We start from the raw sequence: 15,842 nt of genomic DNA on the forward strand, positions 1-15,842 counted from the left end.
CGGTTTGAGCCCCGGTCCGGGAGGATCCCACATGCCGCGGAGCGTCTGGGCCCGTGAGCCGTGGCCGCTGAGCCTGTGCGTCCGGAGCCTGTGTTCCGCAACGGGAGAGGCCACAACAGTGAGAGGCCTGCGTACCGCAAAAAAAAAAATTACCTTGACAGTTACTTCAGTTGTGAGGAACTTGTTCTTAGGAAGCTAAACAAACAGTAATCAACTTTGTTTTTTAAATTGTTTTCTGATGTTTGGCTGGTGCCCCCTTTGTTTCTCTGGGGCGGTATAGGTCTGATTGGAAAGGGGGGTGGTCAGAGGGCAGTGAATTAGGGGTGAAGAGAGGGATTTCTCTCTGTCCGCCAAGTGTTGACTGGAGTCCAGGTGTAGCCCTGCTGTGTGGTAGGTGAACTTGGTCACCGCACCAGTGAACTTCAGTTGTCATGTGTTCACGTGATTACGAAATTTAGTTGAATTACAATTTTTTAGTAATCTAAGGCTTATTAGAAAACCCAATTTCAACACTTAGTAAAAAAACTTCCTAAACTTTATTAGCATTTCTTAACTGTAGTTTTTTGCCAAGAAGATTTTGTTTTAAAGTTTTTTGGTGTTAGCGTTGTAAAGCCAGTTATCATTATTCAGTTATAGATACTTGAAGAGTTTTGTTGTTTTTCTTAAATTCTTAATATTGGGTAGGTTATTTTTGTTTATTTTTAAGGAAGGAAATTCTTTTTATTTATTTTTTGTCTGTGTTGGGTCTTTGTTGCTGCGCGCGGGCTTTTCTCTAGTTGCGGCGAGCAGGGGCTACTGTTTGTTGCGGTGCGCGGGCTTCTCATTTGCAGTGGCTTCTCTTGTTGCAGAGCACAGGCTCTAGGCGCGCGGGCTTCAGTAGTTGTGGCACGTGGGCTCAGTAGTTGTGGCTCACGGGCTCTAAAGCCCAGGCTCACTAGTTGTGGCGCATGGGCTTAGTTGCTCCGAGGCATGTGGGATCTTCCCGGACCAGGACTCGAACCTGTGTCCCCTGCATTAGCAAGTGGATCCTTAACGACTGTGCCACCAGGGAAGCCCTGGGTAGTTTTCTAGTAAATCTTTTTTAAAAAACATTTATTTATTTGGCTGTGCTGTGTCTTAGTTACGGCACGCAGGATCTTTAGTTGTGGCATGAGGGATCTAGTTCCCTGACCAGGGATCGAACCCGGGCCCCCTGCACTGGGAGCACGGAGTCTTAGCCACTGGACCACCAGGGAAGTCCCTCTAGTAAATCTTTTAAGAGACCTCAGATGGCAGCAGAAGTCAAGGCAGGAAACAAATCATTGCAGATTCTAATTAAAGATTAGTAACATTTAACCTATACTGTACTTTACTTTTTATACACTTCTTTAAGAAAACCCCAATGTGAAGGATTCTTATTCACTGAAAAATATATAATGCACTTTTATTTTTATGTTTTCAGATTTATGAATAATTAATATAAAAATGTGACACAGTCTGCTTTATCATTTTAAATTTCTTTTCTCTCTCTCTCTCTAGTGAATCTGGCAGTTGTGGGACACATGGTGGTAACATTTCTTTGGATGTTTTACCAGTGAAAGGTCCTCAGGGGTCTCCACTTCTTTCACAAGCTGTTCGCCCACCTCAAGATAAATCGGCCTCGGAAGAAGTGTGGGCTGTCCAACCTGAACACTTGATTTTAGTCGCCCCTTCTTGTGAGTATGCCCCCAACGACAGGACAGAAAGTCCCTCTGGGGCCCGGGCTGTACTTGCTCTGTCCTCAGGGCTCTTGTAGGACAGACCTGGGCTCCATGCAGATGTGGCTGGTGGCTTGCCCAGGCCTCCCCTGCCTGCTACAGACCCAGCCAGAGTGTCATCCTGACACGAGGCCTTGGACCCCAGGCCAAGCTCCTGTGTGGCAGAGCTGCCCATCCGGGGGTCTTGATTCCTGCCCCCCACGCCCCCATCCCCCACTGAGAATGCATTTGGCACTTGGCCTCTTTTACCCTTAACGTTGATACCCTTGGTCCAGAGTACGAACAAATCTAGTACCTATGTCTGTGCCCAAGACAGGGAGTAACAATTACCAGATTTCCTTTTTCTTCTTTGTTCACTACTAAACTTTGTTCAGTGTCATTGTAGTTTCCAAGAGTAAATGAAGGTCTTGCTTTACCAGGAATTTGAAATTTCTGTAATTGGGCAGTTGGGAAAACAAAATGAGTTAGTATGGTAGTGTTTTTATTTAGGATTTATTTTTACTGTTTATTACCCTTCGTCTTTTTCACAAATGCTAAATGTAAGTAACATTTTATTTATCTGCTGTCATAGGTGATATGGCAAAAACTGGACGTTTCCAGATTTTAAACAATTCTGTTAGGTTACTGAAATTTGAGCTGTACTGGCCAGCACACTGTCTTACAGTGACACCACAACATGGGTTTATCGCACCAAAGTAAGTATGACCTCCCTTTCCCCTGGGTGTTATTTAGATGCTTTAGCATGGTGACTTTTTAAGGATCAAATAATAGGCCATTTTAATTTATTCAGTAGAATTTTGCAGTGTGCTGACTCTGTAAAGAGCACCATGCATGGTTCTGTGGGACCACAGTGAGTTCAAGACTCATGCTTCTTAGCGGGTGGAGACCATGTCCACAGCCAGTTTACGGTATCAGCCTAACAGGGTGGAGAGACGTGTGAGGCGGGGGAGAGTTGCTGATGTAGCTCTGCCTACAGAATTACAGCACAGGGATGTGGCTGTGCACGTGATGAGGGTAGTCATCTCCAAAGCTCCGGTGGTCTTGCCTTTGTCACCTTGGGTCTAGCAGCTTATTCTGCTGGTTTTCTCTAAGGACATTTTACAGACACAGATTCCTGGCTTCTGATATGTCTGAGCCATAATCTAGTTTGCCGTTTTCTACAAAGGATATTTTAAGGTAAAAAGAAGTCTTTGGGGGCCAGATGGTGATGAGCAACTGCCCTCTCTGTGCAGCTTAATTATTGGGATATAGCCTCAGCTCTGCAGCTTCTCAGGGACTGTGTCTGGGTTGGCACAGAATACGCACATCTGAAAGTTGCTTCACATTTGGGAATAGCAACTTTGCACAAGAGCAACATGAAGTTTATTTGCTTTTGCAAAATGATGGCGTATGCGTTTCAGGAGAGTTGATTTGACCAAGACCGGGTTAAGGTATGGTTGGGGACACTCCAGAGAAAGGTTCCTAGGACCAAAGCAGTCAATTAAATGTTTGTCTGTTAATGGGTGAAAAGCTGGGAGACGACTGGACAGGTTATTCAGAGACTTGTCCATCACCCTGTACGTTGAGCTTTTAGCAGTGGGAGGTCATCTTGGCCATTTTGGACGTGGGTACTGACCTCTCTTTATAACTGGTGGTTTCTCTTAAGTCACAAATCCAGTTACATCGTCCACATTTACGTCTTTGACATCCCATAGCTCTTGAAGAGAACAGTGAGCACAGAAAACCTGACCGACCCCCTTTCCCACCCTCTCTTCCCTTCCAGTTACGCTGTGTGACCGTGATGGCTCGTTCTTTATCATTGGCGGCTCAGAGCCTTTGTGTTACTGGTCTTTTGCTCCAGAAATGTTTAACTTGAATTGCTGTTTAGATGGCATTTCAGTGATGTGGTCCATTTTCACATGAGCTTTGCCCTTAGGTTCTTGGGTTCACACCACTCAGCTTTTTGTCAGCCACTGGGTTGGGGTTGAGGCCAAATCAGATGCGCCTGGTAGCTTACCTCTGTTATCTGCTCTTTCTGAGCAGTGAGGAAATAGTTGGTGACTGACAGGACAGTGTTTGTAACTCTTGTGGTTACTGCTGTTCCAGTACAGGGTATTCTTGGTTCTCAGTGTTCAATTCTTCTTTCAAGGAGCAACCTACAAATTCTTGTGAGTCCTAATTCCTCCTTATCCACAAAACATTCAATGTTCCCATGGAGTGGCTTGATCTATATACACTGTGACAATGGACAGAAGGTAATTTTTTAAACCTTTTTTTGGTCAACATTTCTCTTTTTTTGCAGTTTAAGTTTTGTAATCCTCACTGATAGCACTTAACATTTCAGAAATCGAATTGAGGTGTCCTTTCAGCCCAAATAGACTTAATTAAATAGAGTAGTTAGTGCAGAGTTTTTCCACTAGTGAGCTGAACAAGTGTCCTGGGTGGGCAGCAGTGGAGAGTGGGGCCTGGAAGCCATCATTAACTTGAAGATTTTGCTTTGGAAAAAAGAGGGGAGTTGGGAGAAAGGATAAAGTCGAAGAGCTACTTTGGGATCTGAATGGACTTTAAATTCACCAGTGTTTCATTCGTTTGGCATTACTTTTCTCTACCATAATTTAAAAATAGGAATTTTTTTTAAAAAAAACAACAGCTTCACTTGCATCTTATCCTTTTGTTTGGCTCATTTCAGAAAATTGTGAAGGTTCAAATTCGAGAAGACTTGACCCAAGAAGAACTTTTCACTTGTTTGACCTCCAGCCCATTTAGAATCCTTTCCCCAGAAACAGAGCCTTCAGTTAATCATCTGGTAAAACCAGTGACAAAACCACCTTCCACAAGAGTTGAGATAAGAAATAAGACTGTTACTTTTCCTACAACAGAACCTGGCGAGACTTCAGGTATTGTATCACAAGGTTACGTAATTCAGACTTCTGCTAGTACGTTGGATCTAACGCTCTTAGTTAACTGTAGTTTGTGATAGGTGCAGATCTCCCGCTACTTCAAGAGAAAATCAGTCACTGGAAATCTTTTCAGTTATGAGCTGGATTTGCAGATGCTTAAAAATTGTACCGTGTTGAATTTAGGCCTTTAATAACTCTCTGTTCCAGGAGGCTTAGATTTTCTTATCAGAACCATCCCTCCCCGACTCTTACTAGGTCTTTGACCAGAGTTGCTACTAAGTTAGTGGCTGAAGAGGAGAGGAAGGTGGGTGGAGCCTGGCTCTGTCAGTTACTCTTTGACTACAGGCTCCAAACTTGCCCAGCCTCCCCAGCTGTGATTAACACCCACCACCCAGGGCCTGGGGATGGTGACGTGGTGTGTGAAGCACCTCTGAGCTTCCTTGGGCCGGAGTAGTGCTTTCTGCCCTGTGGGCGCTCTCCCTGCGGCCTCGGGGTCTAGGATTGCACATGGACAACTTAGATAGGGTCTGGGGCCACCTGTTGCCTGGCCCCCCAGCTCCTCAACTCTCGCGGTCTGTCTTCCACTGCAGCTCAGTCTCCTGCCCTCAGGGTCCCTCCTGGATCTCGTCGGCACCAGGATCTGTACCGTGTTTTCACTCAGTTTTAAGCCTGTCACTTCTGCCCATCACCCCCTCTGGCTCTTCCCAGCTCACTTACTCCAGGGGTCAGCAGTTGCCTGACCACATTCAGACCTCCAGGCCTTTCCCCTGCCCATCGCCCCACCCACAACGCACTTCTCCCCTATCCCTCCTCGACTTCTGTGCTCTGTCCCTGTAACCCCTCACAAACACGCGTGACTGCCTTGTGCCCCTCACCCTCTGCATTCCCGTCTGGCAGAATCCCAGCCCTGGTTAAACCTGACTGTCTCCCCGGCCCTGTCTCTGCCCCTGAGTGCTGCGCAACTTGGGCCCCTAGACGCCCTGAGCACAGGCTTCCCCAGCGGCCCTTGCAACCCTCCTCCCCGCTTGCCCCCGCCCCCAGCAGCTGAGGCTTCTCTGCCGCAGCCCCCGCTGCCCCCTCCTCCCTGCTCCTGCTCTTTCCGGCTCTTGCCTTTGCCTCACACATGGTTGAAAATCTAGAGATCATCCCAGGTGACTCTTGCGCTGGGAACCTGGGCCCACCTGCTCTTGCCATCTCAGGCAGGGCTTCCTCGGGCCCTCCTACCCCCTTGTCAGCATTTCTTCCTCTTTGCCAAAGCGTCTCCGTCAGGAGGCAGCATGCCTGCCGTCACTCATGGACAGGGTGCCCTCGGCCCCTCGCCTTGCTGCGGCTGCCCTCCTCCCTGGCCCCTTCCTGCCAGGGTTGTGCTCCCACCCTCGCTTCTGCTGCCACCAACCAGGCCCTGAACTTGCTCCCATCAAGGTCACTAGAAAGCTTGATTTTGCCAAATCCAGGGCATCTTTTGTGTGTCTGTGTCAGTTTGACCTTAGCACTGGCAGCCACTCCTTCCCCCTTGGAGCAGCTCTCGGGGCTCACCTTGCCTCAGGGCCCCTCCTGAGCCTGTGCTGCTCCCTCCTCCTCCTCCGGCTCCTAACGCCTGCATCCCGCTCCTTCTCTCTGCTTGCCCTGAGCCCCAGATGTGCACCCCACACATCCACGAAACCTGCTTCTCCAGCCTTTCCCATGTTAGCAGTGGCACCACTGCTTGTGCACTTGGTTGAGCCAAATCCCTACAGTTGATGTCTCTTCCCTTCTGTTCACCTGTCCCGTCTGTCAGCACGTCCTTTGCAGTCTGTCTTCAGAATAAACCCCACATCTGCCGGCTGACTTTCCTCCCTTGGCCATCAGCAGGCCTGGTGCATGCAGGTCACCCTGTGCGGCATCTCGGCCGAGGGCCACAGTGACATGGGCCAGGCTCTGCCCGCACTCTGACCCCGTGCAGCCTCTTAACCTGTGCAGCACCAGGGGTTCACGCATGGTGAAGACCCTGCTGTAGTTCTTCAGTAGCTTTTTGCATTGCACTTCCATTAAATACAAGATAGGGCATCTGTCTGACAGGACTTCGTTAGAAAATAATGTTATTCCTGTTGGACTCCAAGGGATCTAAGTGTATTTTTTCCCTGTGATGAGGTCAACACAGTATTTTCCACAAATTATCCCACGAATCTGCTTGTTTATTTACCCCTCAAAGAGTTTGAGTTGTTAAATGTGTTCCTTTTAGGAAGTTACCTGGAACTTGAGAATCACGGTGACACAGAAGTGAGGTGGCACCTGTCATCCTTAGCCCCACCTTACGTCAAGGTCAGTAATAATTGCCTCAGATATACTCATTTTAATGTTTAACTTTATGCAGGATGTTTCAAAATCTGAATTATGAGCATATGTTGAGATTACTGGTTTTTGTTCCCCTGCATCATTTACTTCATTATCTTTGTAAGTGGGGCTAACCTGCCCAGTCGTGTTCACAAGGTGGTTTTGAGAGTCAAGTTAGAGAATGTATGTGAAAATACGTGCTTGCTCTGTTTCATGCTCTCTCCTGCAACTCTGCTTTTTATCTGAAATAACTATTTTGAAAAATATATAAAAGTTTTATACCAGGGCATTGTGTGTGTGCTTTTCTATCCTGAGTTCCAAGTGCTGCTGTGTGTTTTCACCTAGTGGGAGCGAGTGCAGAGACGGGATTGAACCTTCCTTGCCAGTGAGTCTTAGCCTGTGTGCCCTGCAAGTGGTGTCCGCCACTGGGCACCACCCGAGCCAAGTGTGTGGTCACGTGTGATGTGGCCGCTCTGCCCTTTTCTTGGTTTGACCATCATGGTTATGAGCCATAATGTTAACAAGACGTGTGTAAAAGATAGTGCTGGGGGCTTCCCTGGTGGTGCGTGGTTGAGAGTCCGCCTGCCGATGCAGGGGACGCAGGTTCGTACCCCGGTCTGGGAGGATCCCACATGCTGCGGAGCGGCTGGACCCGTGAGCCATGGCCGCTGGGCCTGCGCATCTGGAGGCTGTGCTCCGCAACGGGAGATGCCACAGCAGTGAGAGGCCCACGTACCGCAAAAAAAAAAAAAGATAGTGCTGGGCCCACTGACAAAAAATGAAGCACAGCTATCGTATGGAGTGTTGAAACACATGCTCAGCAGGGTCTTCAGGGTCTTTGAGGAAATGGCAGTCCTCCGATGTGGGAGCAGCCTCCTCTCCTACAGAGCACTGCCGCCAGTGGTGGGATGAGGGTCTGCGTCAGGTGAGGCCTGGTGTGAGCCAAGCCCAGGGTGCTCCTGGCCCACCATGAAACAGGCTGGTTTGACCTCAATGACCGTGAAGGCAATGGTGTCACTGGAATAGATCCGCTTACTTTTTTGTTTTTTTATTTGATTGTTTAAACGGTGTCTTTGTAGGGAGTTGATGAAAGTGGAGATGTTTTTAGAGCTACCTATGCAGCATTCAGATGTTCTCCTATTTCTGGTGTACTGGAAAGCCATGGAGTCCAGAAGGTGAGTTCTGACACCTTTTCACAGCCGTCTGGTAAGAACACAGTGTTGGCTGGCCAGGAGTGCCTCATTGTTTCCACCCAGAAGAGTTCACTCCACCTGGACCAGTGCTGCTCACAGCCAGGCTGCTGCAGGAGCAGCTGCAGCACAGGTCAGCGCTCTGCTTCTTCAGCGGGACATCTTGTGTGAAACAAAACACCGTGCTTGGTGGTGCGGTTGGTTTACATTCTGGTGTAAGCACTTCAAGTGGCCTCAGGTTGCCAGTGCTTAGAACACGCTTCTGGTAGCGTTGATCTAGACAGTGGTTTTGTTCACCAGCTGTAGTCAGAAAACTCTACCAGTGTTGCAGACCACTCAGTGTTCATGTGGGGTCAACAGTGTGTCTTCAGGGGCAAGTGTGACAGGTCCCTTTAGTACCACTGCCCTGGTAAGTTCTGGTTTGTTTGTAGCCCTGACCTGGCCCCTTCATGTATCTCGCAGGGATGCTAGTTGTTCACGTGGCCTCAGTAATACACTTTTCCTTTTTCATTCTAATAGCCAAAACTCATTTAAACTATAGCATTTACTTGATATGGGTCCAGTTCCTCAGAGATTCAAACTTGTAATAAGTTTTATTAGAACATAGTTGTGAGCTTGCAACTGACCATGAGAGAATTTTTGAGCAATGACAGAGTCACAAACTCTGTGTGCTTCACTGGATCTGTGTAACAGGTTTCCAGAGGGTTTCTGACTTTCTTGTAAAGACACAGAGTTCTACCAGCGTAGTTTATTTCACTTCCCAGACTACAAGCAGCTGAGCAGGGAGCACACGTTGCTCAGCAGAAGTTCTGCATCTGAAAGGAAGGTGCAGAGAAGCCCCAGCAGGAAAGTCGTGAGCTGTGCGTGGATCAGAAGACCTGATGGTATTAAAACAGCAGTGCTCCCTAAACTCATCTACAGGTCCCAATGAAAATCCCAGCTTGTTTTTAAGAGATTGACAGGCTGGTCCTAAAATTCATGTGGGTGTGCAAGGGACCCAGAATAACCAAAACAGTCTTGGAAAAGGATAAAGTTGGAGGTTTCACACTTCCCATTTTCAAAACCTACAAAGCTACGGTAATCAAAACAGTGTGGTATTGACATAAAGATAGACCTATAAAATATGTGATGTAGATGTGAAAGTCCCAAAATAAATCCTCATATTTATGGTCAGCTGATTTTTCAATAAGGGACAATTCAACAGGGAAAGAATGTTTTTCAACAGTGGTGCTGGGACAGCTGGATATCCATGTGCAAAAGAATTAAATTCAACCCTTATCTCACACTATATATAAAAATTAACTTGAAGTGGACCATAGACCTACGTGTAAGAGCTAAAGCTGTAAAACTGCTAGAAGGTAACTGTTGATCTTCACCACTTTGGGTTAAGCATCGGTTTGTTAGATGTAACACCAATAAAGCTCAAGTAACAAAAGGAAAAATAGATGAATTATCAAAGTGTAAAACTTTATGCATCAAAGGACACGATTAAGAGTGTGAAAAGAAAACCCAGAGTATGGGAGAAAACATTTACAAATCATGTATTTGACAAAGTACTTGTATCCAGAGTGCATCAAGTGTATCCAGAGTGCATCAAAGTACTTGTATCCAGAGTGCAACAACTCAATAATATAAAGACAAATACCCAGTTTAAAAAATGGGCAGAAACTCTGAATAGACATTTTTCCAAAGAAGATATACCAGTGGCCAGTAAAGACATGAAAAGATGCTTAGAATCACTAGTCATTGGGGAAATGCAAATCAAAACCACAGTGAGATCACTTCATACTCACTAGGATGACTGTGATTTTAAAATAATAATAATAGTAATATCAAGTGTTGACAAGGATGTGGGGAAATTGGAACCCTCATACACTGCTGGTGGGAATGGAAAAGGGTGCAGCCACAGTGAAACCAGTTTGACAGTTCCTCAGTAAGTTAAAGGTAGAGTTACCATATGGTCCAACAATCACACTTCTGGATAAATACTCAAAAAAATTCAAAACCAGTGTTCAAACTTGTACACAAATGTTCATAGCAGCCTTGTTTACAATAGCTCAAAAAGGTAGAAATAACCCAAGTGTCTATCGACTGATAAGCAAAATGTGGTGTGTCCATACAATGAAATTTTATTTGGCAATAAAAGGAATGAAGTACTAATAACATGCTATCACGTGGATGAACATGCCAAGTGAAACCACAAAACGCCAGATATTGTAAGGTTCAATTTATGGGAAATATCTAAAATGGTAAATCTGTAGAGGCAGAAAGTAGATTAGTGGTTGCTGGGGCTGGGAGTGAGGGTGGAGAATGGTGGGCAACTGCTCGTGGCATGGGATTTCTTTTGGGATTGTTGTGAGTATTTTAAATTAGATTGTGGGCATGGTTGCACAGTTCTGGAGATACACTAAAAACCACTGACTACACCTAAAATGGGTGAATTATGTGGTATGTGAACAAAGCTGTAAAAAAAAAAAAAAGAAAAATGAGGAATAGATTGTCTCCCAGGAATTTCTCGTCTTATAATAGTTGACATGGAAATGTAACCTCCGTGAGGTCTCTGGTTTTTGTTTTGTGCGTCACTGTGTATCCTGGACTGAAGTCGCTGCTCACCACATTGTCAGATCACATCTCTCAAATGCACTCTAGGTCTGGATACTTAATTTATGTGCACAGCACATCACTCTGGGACCCTTTAGGGAAGTATTACCAAAGAGCACAACTGTGGTTGTATAGAGTGCTGATCCAGAAGGAAAAAACAATTAGTTCGTTATGACTGAGACACCATAATTGTGTGAAACGTTGGTCAGTGTGAGATGAGACTAAATGAGCCTAAGGCATGTTAGGGCTTGTTGTAGAACATGCAGTAGTGGTTTTCCCTCCTCTGTTTTTTATTCATTGGTGTTAGAGGAAGTGTAAGTGGGGTTTGTAGGAGGTGTGGTGCTGTGGTTCCAGTGGCTCCAGATGGTTGTGTGCTTGCACCATTCAGGGCATGGTTGTATCCATCCTTTCTGAATCCTCCCATTGCCCTGTCATCCATGTCCCCCACCCCGGTAGCTCCTGCCTCTGTGCTCCCAGCCTGCAGGCCCAGTTGTTTCTTAGATTCCATGTCCACAGAAATTAGGTCAATGAAGCATTTTAATGTTAAGTCCAGACTCAAAGATACTGATTTATTGTTATCCTAACTAGGAATCAGTATTTTTAACACTAAACATTTAATTAAAAAGCTCTTAACGCTGGTAAAATTTATAAAATACTGTTTTAAAATACTTCAACTTCCTCACTGTTGACCTTTGACATGCTGCACACACAGATTTTGTGTGTTTGACTTGGAGCTGTGTGGTCGGGGTGATGTTCTGAAGTGAGTTAGGGTAAGAGCTGCTCTGGTGGGCACAGCATCCTGGCTCCTCTGCCTCTGCTCCCACACCCACCCCTTCCTTCCTGTGGACCCTCTCGTCCCCTGCAGTCAGTGAGGTGTGAGGCCTTAGTCCTTCACCACTTGGCCAGCAGTGGGTCCCATAAGCATTTCCATGGAAGTCTGCATTGTATTTTGGGGGGTGTCAGACCTTCCTCATTTAGGTCTTGTACTCTAGAATTTTTTAATAACTTTTTTTTAAGAGTTTGCATTATTTTAACATTTTATTTCTATTTTTTGAAATATTGTTGTACAATAGCATATGTTACAGGTGTACAATATAATGATTCACAATTTTTAAAGGTTATACTCCATTTGTTATTGTGCAATATTGGCTATATTCCCCATGTTGTACAATATATCCTTGTAGCTTATTTATACCTAAAGAGTTAGTACCTCTTAATCCACTACCCCTATGTTGCCCCTCCCCGCTTCCTTTTCCCCACTGGTAACCACTAGTTTGTTGCCTACATCTGTGAGTCTGCTTATTTTTTATTTGTTGCATTTTTTAGATTCCATAGATAAGTGATATCATACAGTATTTGTCTTTCTTTCTCTGACTTTTTTCACTTAGTACAATGCCTTCCAAATCCATGCAAATGGCATGCAAATGGCATGATTTTATTCTTTTTCATGGATGAGTAATATTCCATTGTGTGTATATGTATGTGTGTGTATATATATATACATATATATACACACACATACACACACACATATATATTACTACATCTTCTCTATCCATTCGTCTATTCATGGACACTTACGTTCCTTCCATGTCTTGGCAATTGTAAGTAGTGCTTCTGTGAACATTGGGGTGCATGTATCTTTTCAAATTAGTGTTTTTAGTTTTTAATTTTTTGGGTAAATACTCAGGAGTGGAATCACTGCATCATATGACAGTTCTATTTTTAGTTTTTTGAGAAACCTCCATACTTTTCTCCATAGTGGCTGCACTAGTTTACATTTCCACCAACAGTGTACTAGGGTTTCCTTTTCTCTACATTCTCGCCAATATTTGTTATTTGTGTTCTTTTTTTGATGATAGCCATTCTAACAGGTGTGAGGTGATATCTCATTGTGGTTTTGATTTGCATTTCCCTGGTGATTAGTGATGTTGAGCATCTTTTCATGTGCCTGTTGGCCATCTGCATTTCCTCTTTGAATAAATGTCTATTCAGTTCTTCTGCCCATTTTTTAATCAGTTGTTTGATTTTTTTGATGTTGAGTTGTGTGAGGTTTTTATATATGTTGGATATTAACTCCTTACTGGTCATATCATTTGCAAATATTTTCTCCCTTTAGTAGGTTGTCTTTTCATTTTGTTGATGGTTTCCTTTGCTGTGCAAAAGCTTTTAAGTTTAATTAGGTCCTATTTGTTTATTTTTGCTTTTATTTCCTTTACCTTAGGAGACAGATCCAAAAAAAGTACTGCTATGATTAATGTCAAAGAGTGTTCTGCCTTTGTTTTCCTGTAGCAGTTTTATGGTTTCTGGTCTTTAATCCATCTTGAGTTTATTTTTGTATATGGTGTTAAAGAATGTTCCAATTTCATTCTCTTACATGTAGCTGTGCAGTTTTCCCAGAACCACTTACTGAGGAGACTGTCCTTTCTCCATTTTATACTCTTACCTCCTTTGTTGTAGATAATTGACCATAGATGGGTGGTTTTATTTCTGAGCTTTTTGTCCTGTTCCATAGATCTATGTGTCTGTTTTGGAGCCAGTACCATGCTGTTTTTGATTACTGTAGCTTTGTGGTATAGTGAATTCTACCAAACATTTAGAGAAGAGTTAACACCTCTCCTTCTCAAACTATTCCAAAAAATTGCAGAGGAAAGAACACTTTGTAATTCATTCTATGAGGCCATCATCACCCTGTTATCAAAACCAGGCAAAGATATCACACAAAGAAGAAAATTACAGACTAATATCACTGGTGAACATGGATGCAAAAATCCTCAAAAAAGTACTAGCAAACTGAATCCAACAATACATTAAAAGGATCATACACCATGATCAAGTGGGATTTATCCCAGGGATGCAAGGATTTTTCAATATCTGTAAATCAGTCAGTGTGATACACCACATCAACACATTGAAGAATAAAAACCATATGATCAGGGACTTCCCTGGCAGCGCAGTGGTTAAGAATCCGCCTGCCATTGCAGGGGACACGGGTTTGATCCCGGGTCTGGGAAGATCCCACATGCCGTGGAGCAACTAACTAAGCCTGTGCGCCACAACTACTGAAGCCCACGTGCCTAGAGCCTGTGCTCCGCAACAAGAGAAGCAACCGCAATGAGAAGCCCGTGCACCACAACAAAGAGTAGCCCCTGCTCGCCGCAACTAGAGAAAGCCTGCGCACAGCAACGAAGACCCAAAGCAGCCAAAATAATGAATTGATCAATCAATTAATTAAAAACAAAAAATATATATGATCATCTCAATAGATGTAGAAAAAGCTTTTGATAAAATTCAACATCCGTTTATGATTTAAAACTCTTCAGAAAGTGGGAACATACCTCAACATTATAAATGCCGTATTTGACAAACCCACAGGTAACATCATACTCAACGGTGAAAAGTTGAAAGCATTCCCTCTTAGGTCAGAAACAAGACAAGAATGTCCACTCTCGCTACTATTATTCAACATAGTTTTGGAAGTCCTAGCCACGGTAATCAGAGAAGAAGAGAGATAAAATGGATCCAAATTGGAAAAGAAGTAAAACTCACTGTTTCCATATGATACGATACTATGCTTAGAAAATCCTGAAGATTTTCTATACCAGAAAACTAGAACTTATTATGAATTTGCTAAAGTTGCAGGATACAAAATTAACATACAGAAATCTGTTACATCTCTGTACGGTAACAACAAACTATCAGAAAGGGAAAAGGAAACAATCCCATTTACCATTGCATCAAGAAGAATAAAATACTTAGGAATAAACCTACCTAAGGAGGCAAAAGACCTGTACTCAGAAAACTGTAAGACACTGATGAAAGAAATTAAAGATGACAACAGATGTACTGTGTTCTTGGATTGGAAGAATTAATATTATTAAAATGACCATACTACCCAAGGCAATCTATAGATTCAGTGCAATCCCTATCAAAATAACAATGGCATTTTTCACAGAACTAGTACAAAAAATTTTTAAATTTGATTGGAAACACAAAAGACCCCAGATAGCCAAAGCAGTCTTGAGAAAGAAAGATGGAGCTGGAGCAGTCAGGCTTCCTGACTTTAGACTGTACTACAGAGCTACAGTAATTAATAACTTTTTTTAAATTAAAAAATTTACATTTTGAGGAATATGTTACTTAAAGCCTTAAAGAAAAGTATACTTGGATCTGATTAGTGGCAGAATTAGCCAAAGCAAAGACATTTTTCCCTTCAAGTTTTTCATACCACACTTTGAATTGGTAATCTAACTGCATGTGTGTAAGGTTCCGTGTCTGAATTTCTCTCCTGGATGTGTTGTTTGTAGGTCTCCATCACGTTTTTGCCCAGAGATAGAGGAGACTATGCCCAGTTTTGGGACGTTGAGTGTCACCCTCTTAAAGAGCCTCACCTGAAGCACACCTTGAGATTCCAGCTCTCTGGACACGTGAGTGTTACACTGAATTTAAGTAAATTATTGGGTGTGTTTTTTTAAAGACACCAAGGGAAACTGGCATGAAAAACTGGCCTGTTGTTTTTGGTATTATTGTTATCCCATTAATTCTGTTATAGATTCTTACCATCTTAGTTTTCTTACGTGTCTTTATTGATTGGCTCTATGAAATTTGTTTGCCTTAATTAGGTAAGATTGTGTGTTTGTGTGTGTGTGTGAGAAAGAGAGAGAGAAAGAAACAGTGCAAGATAAAGCATTTTGTGATTAAAGGAATTTAGAAATCTTAAATCTCCTTTTTAAAAATTAGGAAGGAAGTAATAGAATTCAAATAGGTAAGTGTCCACATGTTTATTTCTCCTCCTCCACCCTGTGTTTTTTTTATACAGAGTGTCAAAGCAGAACGTGAGCTTGAAAATTCACGCATTTCCACAAATAGCCTCATTAAAATAGATAATTTACTTAAGCCCCGAAGACAACTTGTATCAGAGGCGTCTGCTCTCATACCTGGGTATGTTGTTTCTGTCATTCTCATGAATTTTTCCCAGGGCTTTATTGAGGTATAATTACATTCGGTAAAATGCCCAGTGGCTTACCTGTGATTGACGTACGTCACCCCCACTGCAGCCAGGTAGAGACCGTTTCTCTCTCCTGGAGCGTCCTCACATGCATGCCTCTCTGCAGCCACCCACA

At 43.6% G+C, this 15,842-nt stretch overlaps 1 protein-coding gene across 6 annotated transcripts in view; it reads left to right on the forward strand.

The window, feature by feature from the left end:
• CEP192 (centrosomal protein 192) overlaps nt 1–15,842 on the forward strand; it is a 93,454-nt gene that overhangs the window by 68,668 nt on the left and 8,944 nt on the right. For all 6 annotated transcript variants that reach the window (XM_030836517.2, XM_060310108.1, XM_030836518.2 and 3 more), the window contains 8 exons: nt 1,519–1,694; nt 2,308–2,431; nt 3,865–3,970; nt 4,405–4,612; nt 6,837–6,916; nt 8,008–8,103; nt 15,027–15,146; nt 15,539–15,660. In XM_030836517.2, the coding sequence (XP_030692377.2) occupies nt 1,519–1,694; nt 2,308–2,431; nt 3,865–3,970; nt 4,405–4,612; nt 6,837–6,916; nt 8,008–8,103; nt 15,027–15,146; nt 15,539–15,660 (1,032 nt within the window). The remainder of the gene's footprint in view (nt 1–1,518; nt 1,695–2,307; nt 2,432–3,864; nt 3,971–4,404; nt 4,613–6,836; nt 6,917–8,007; nt 8,104–15,026; nt 15,147–15,538; nt 15,661–15,842) is intronic.

Source organism: Globicephala melas, chromosome 13 (assembly GCF_963455315.2).
Source record: "Globicephala melas chromosome 13, mGloMel1.2, whole genome shotgun sequence".
Lineage (NCBI taxonomy): Eukaryota > Metazoa > Chordata > Mammalia > Artiodactyla > Delphinidae > Globicephala > Globicephala melas.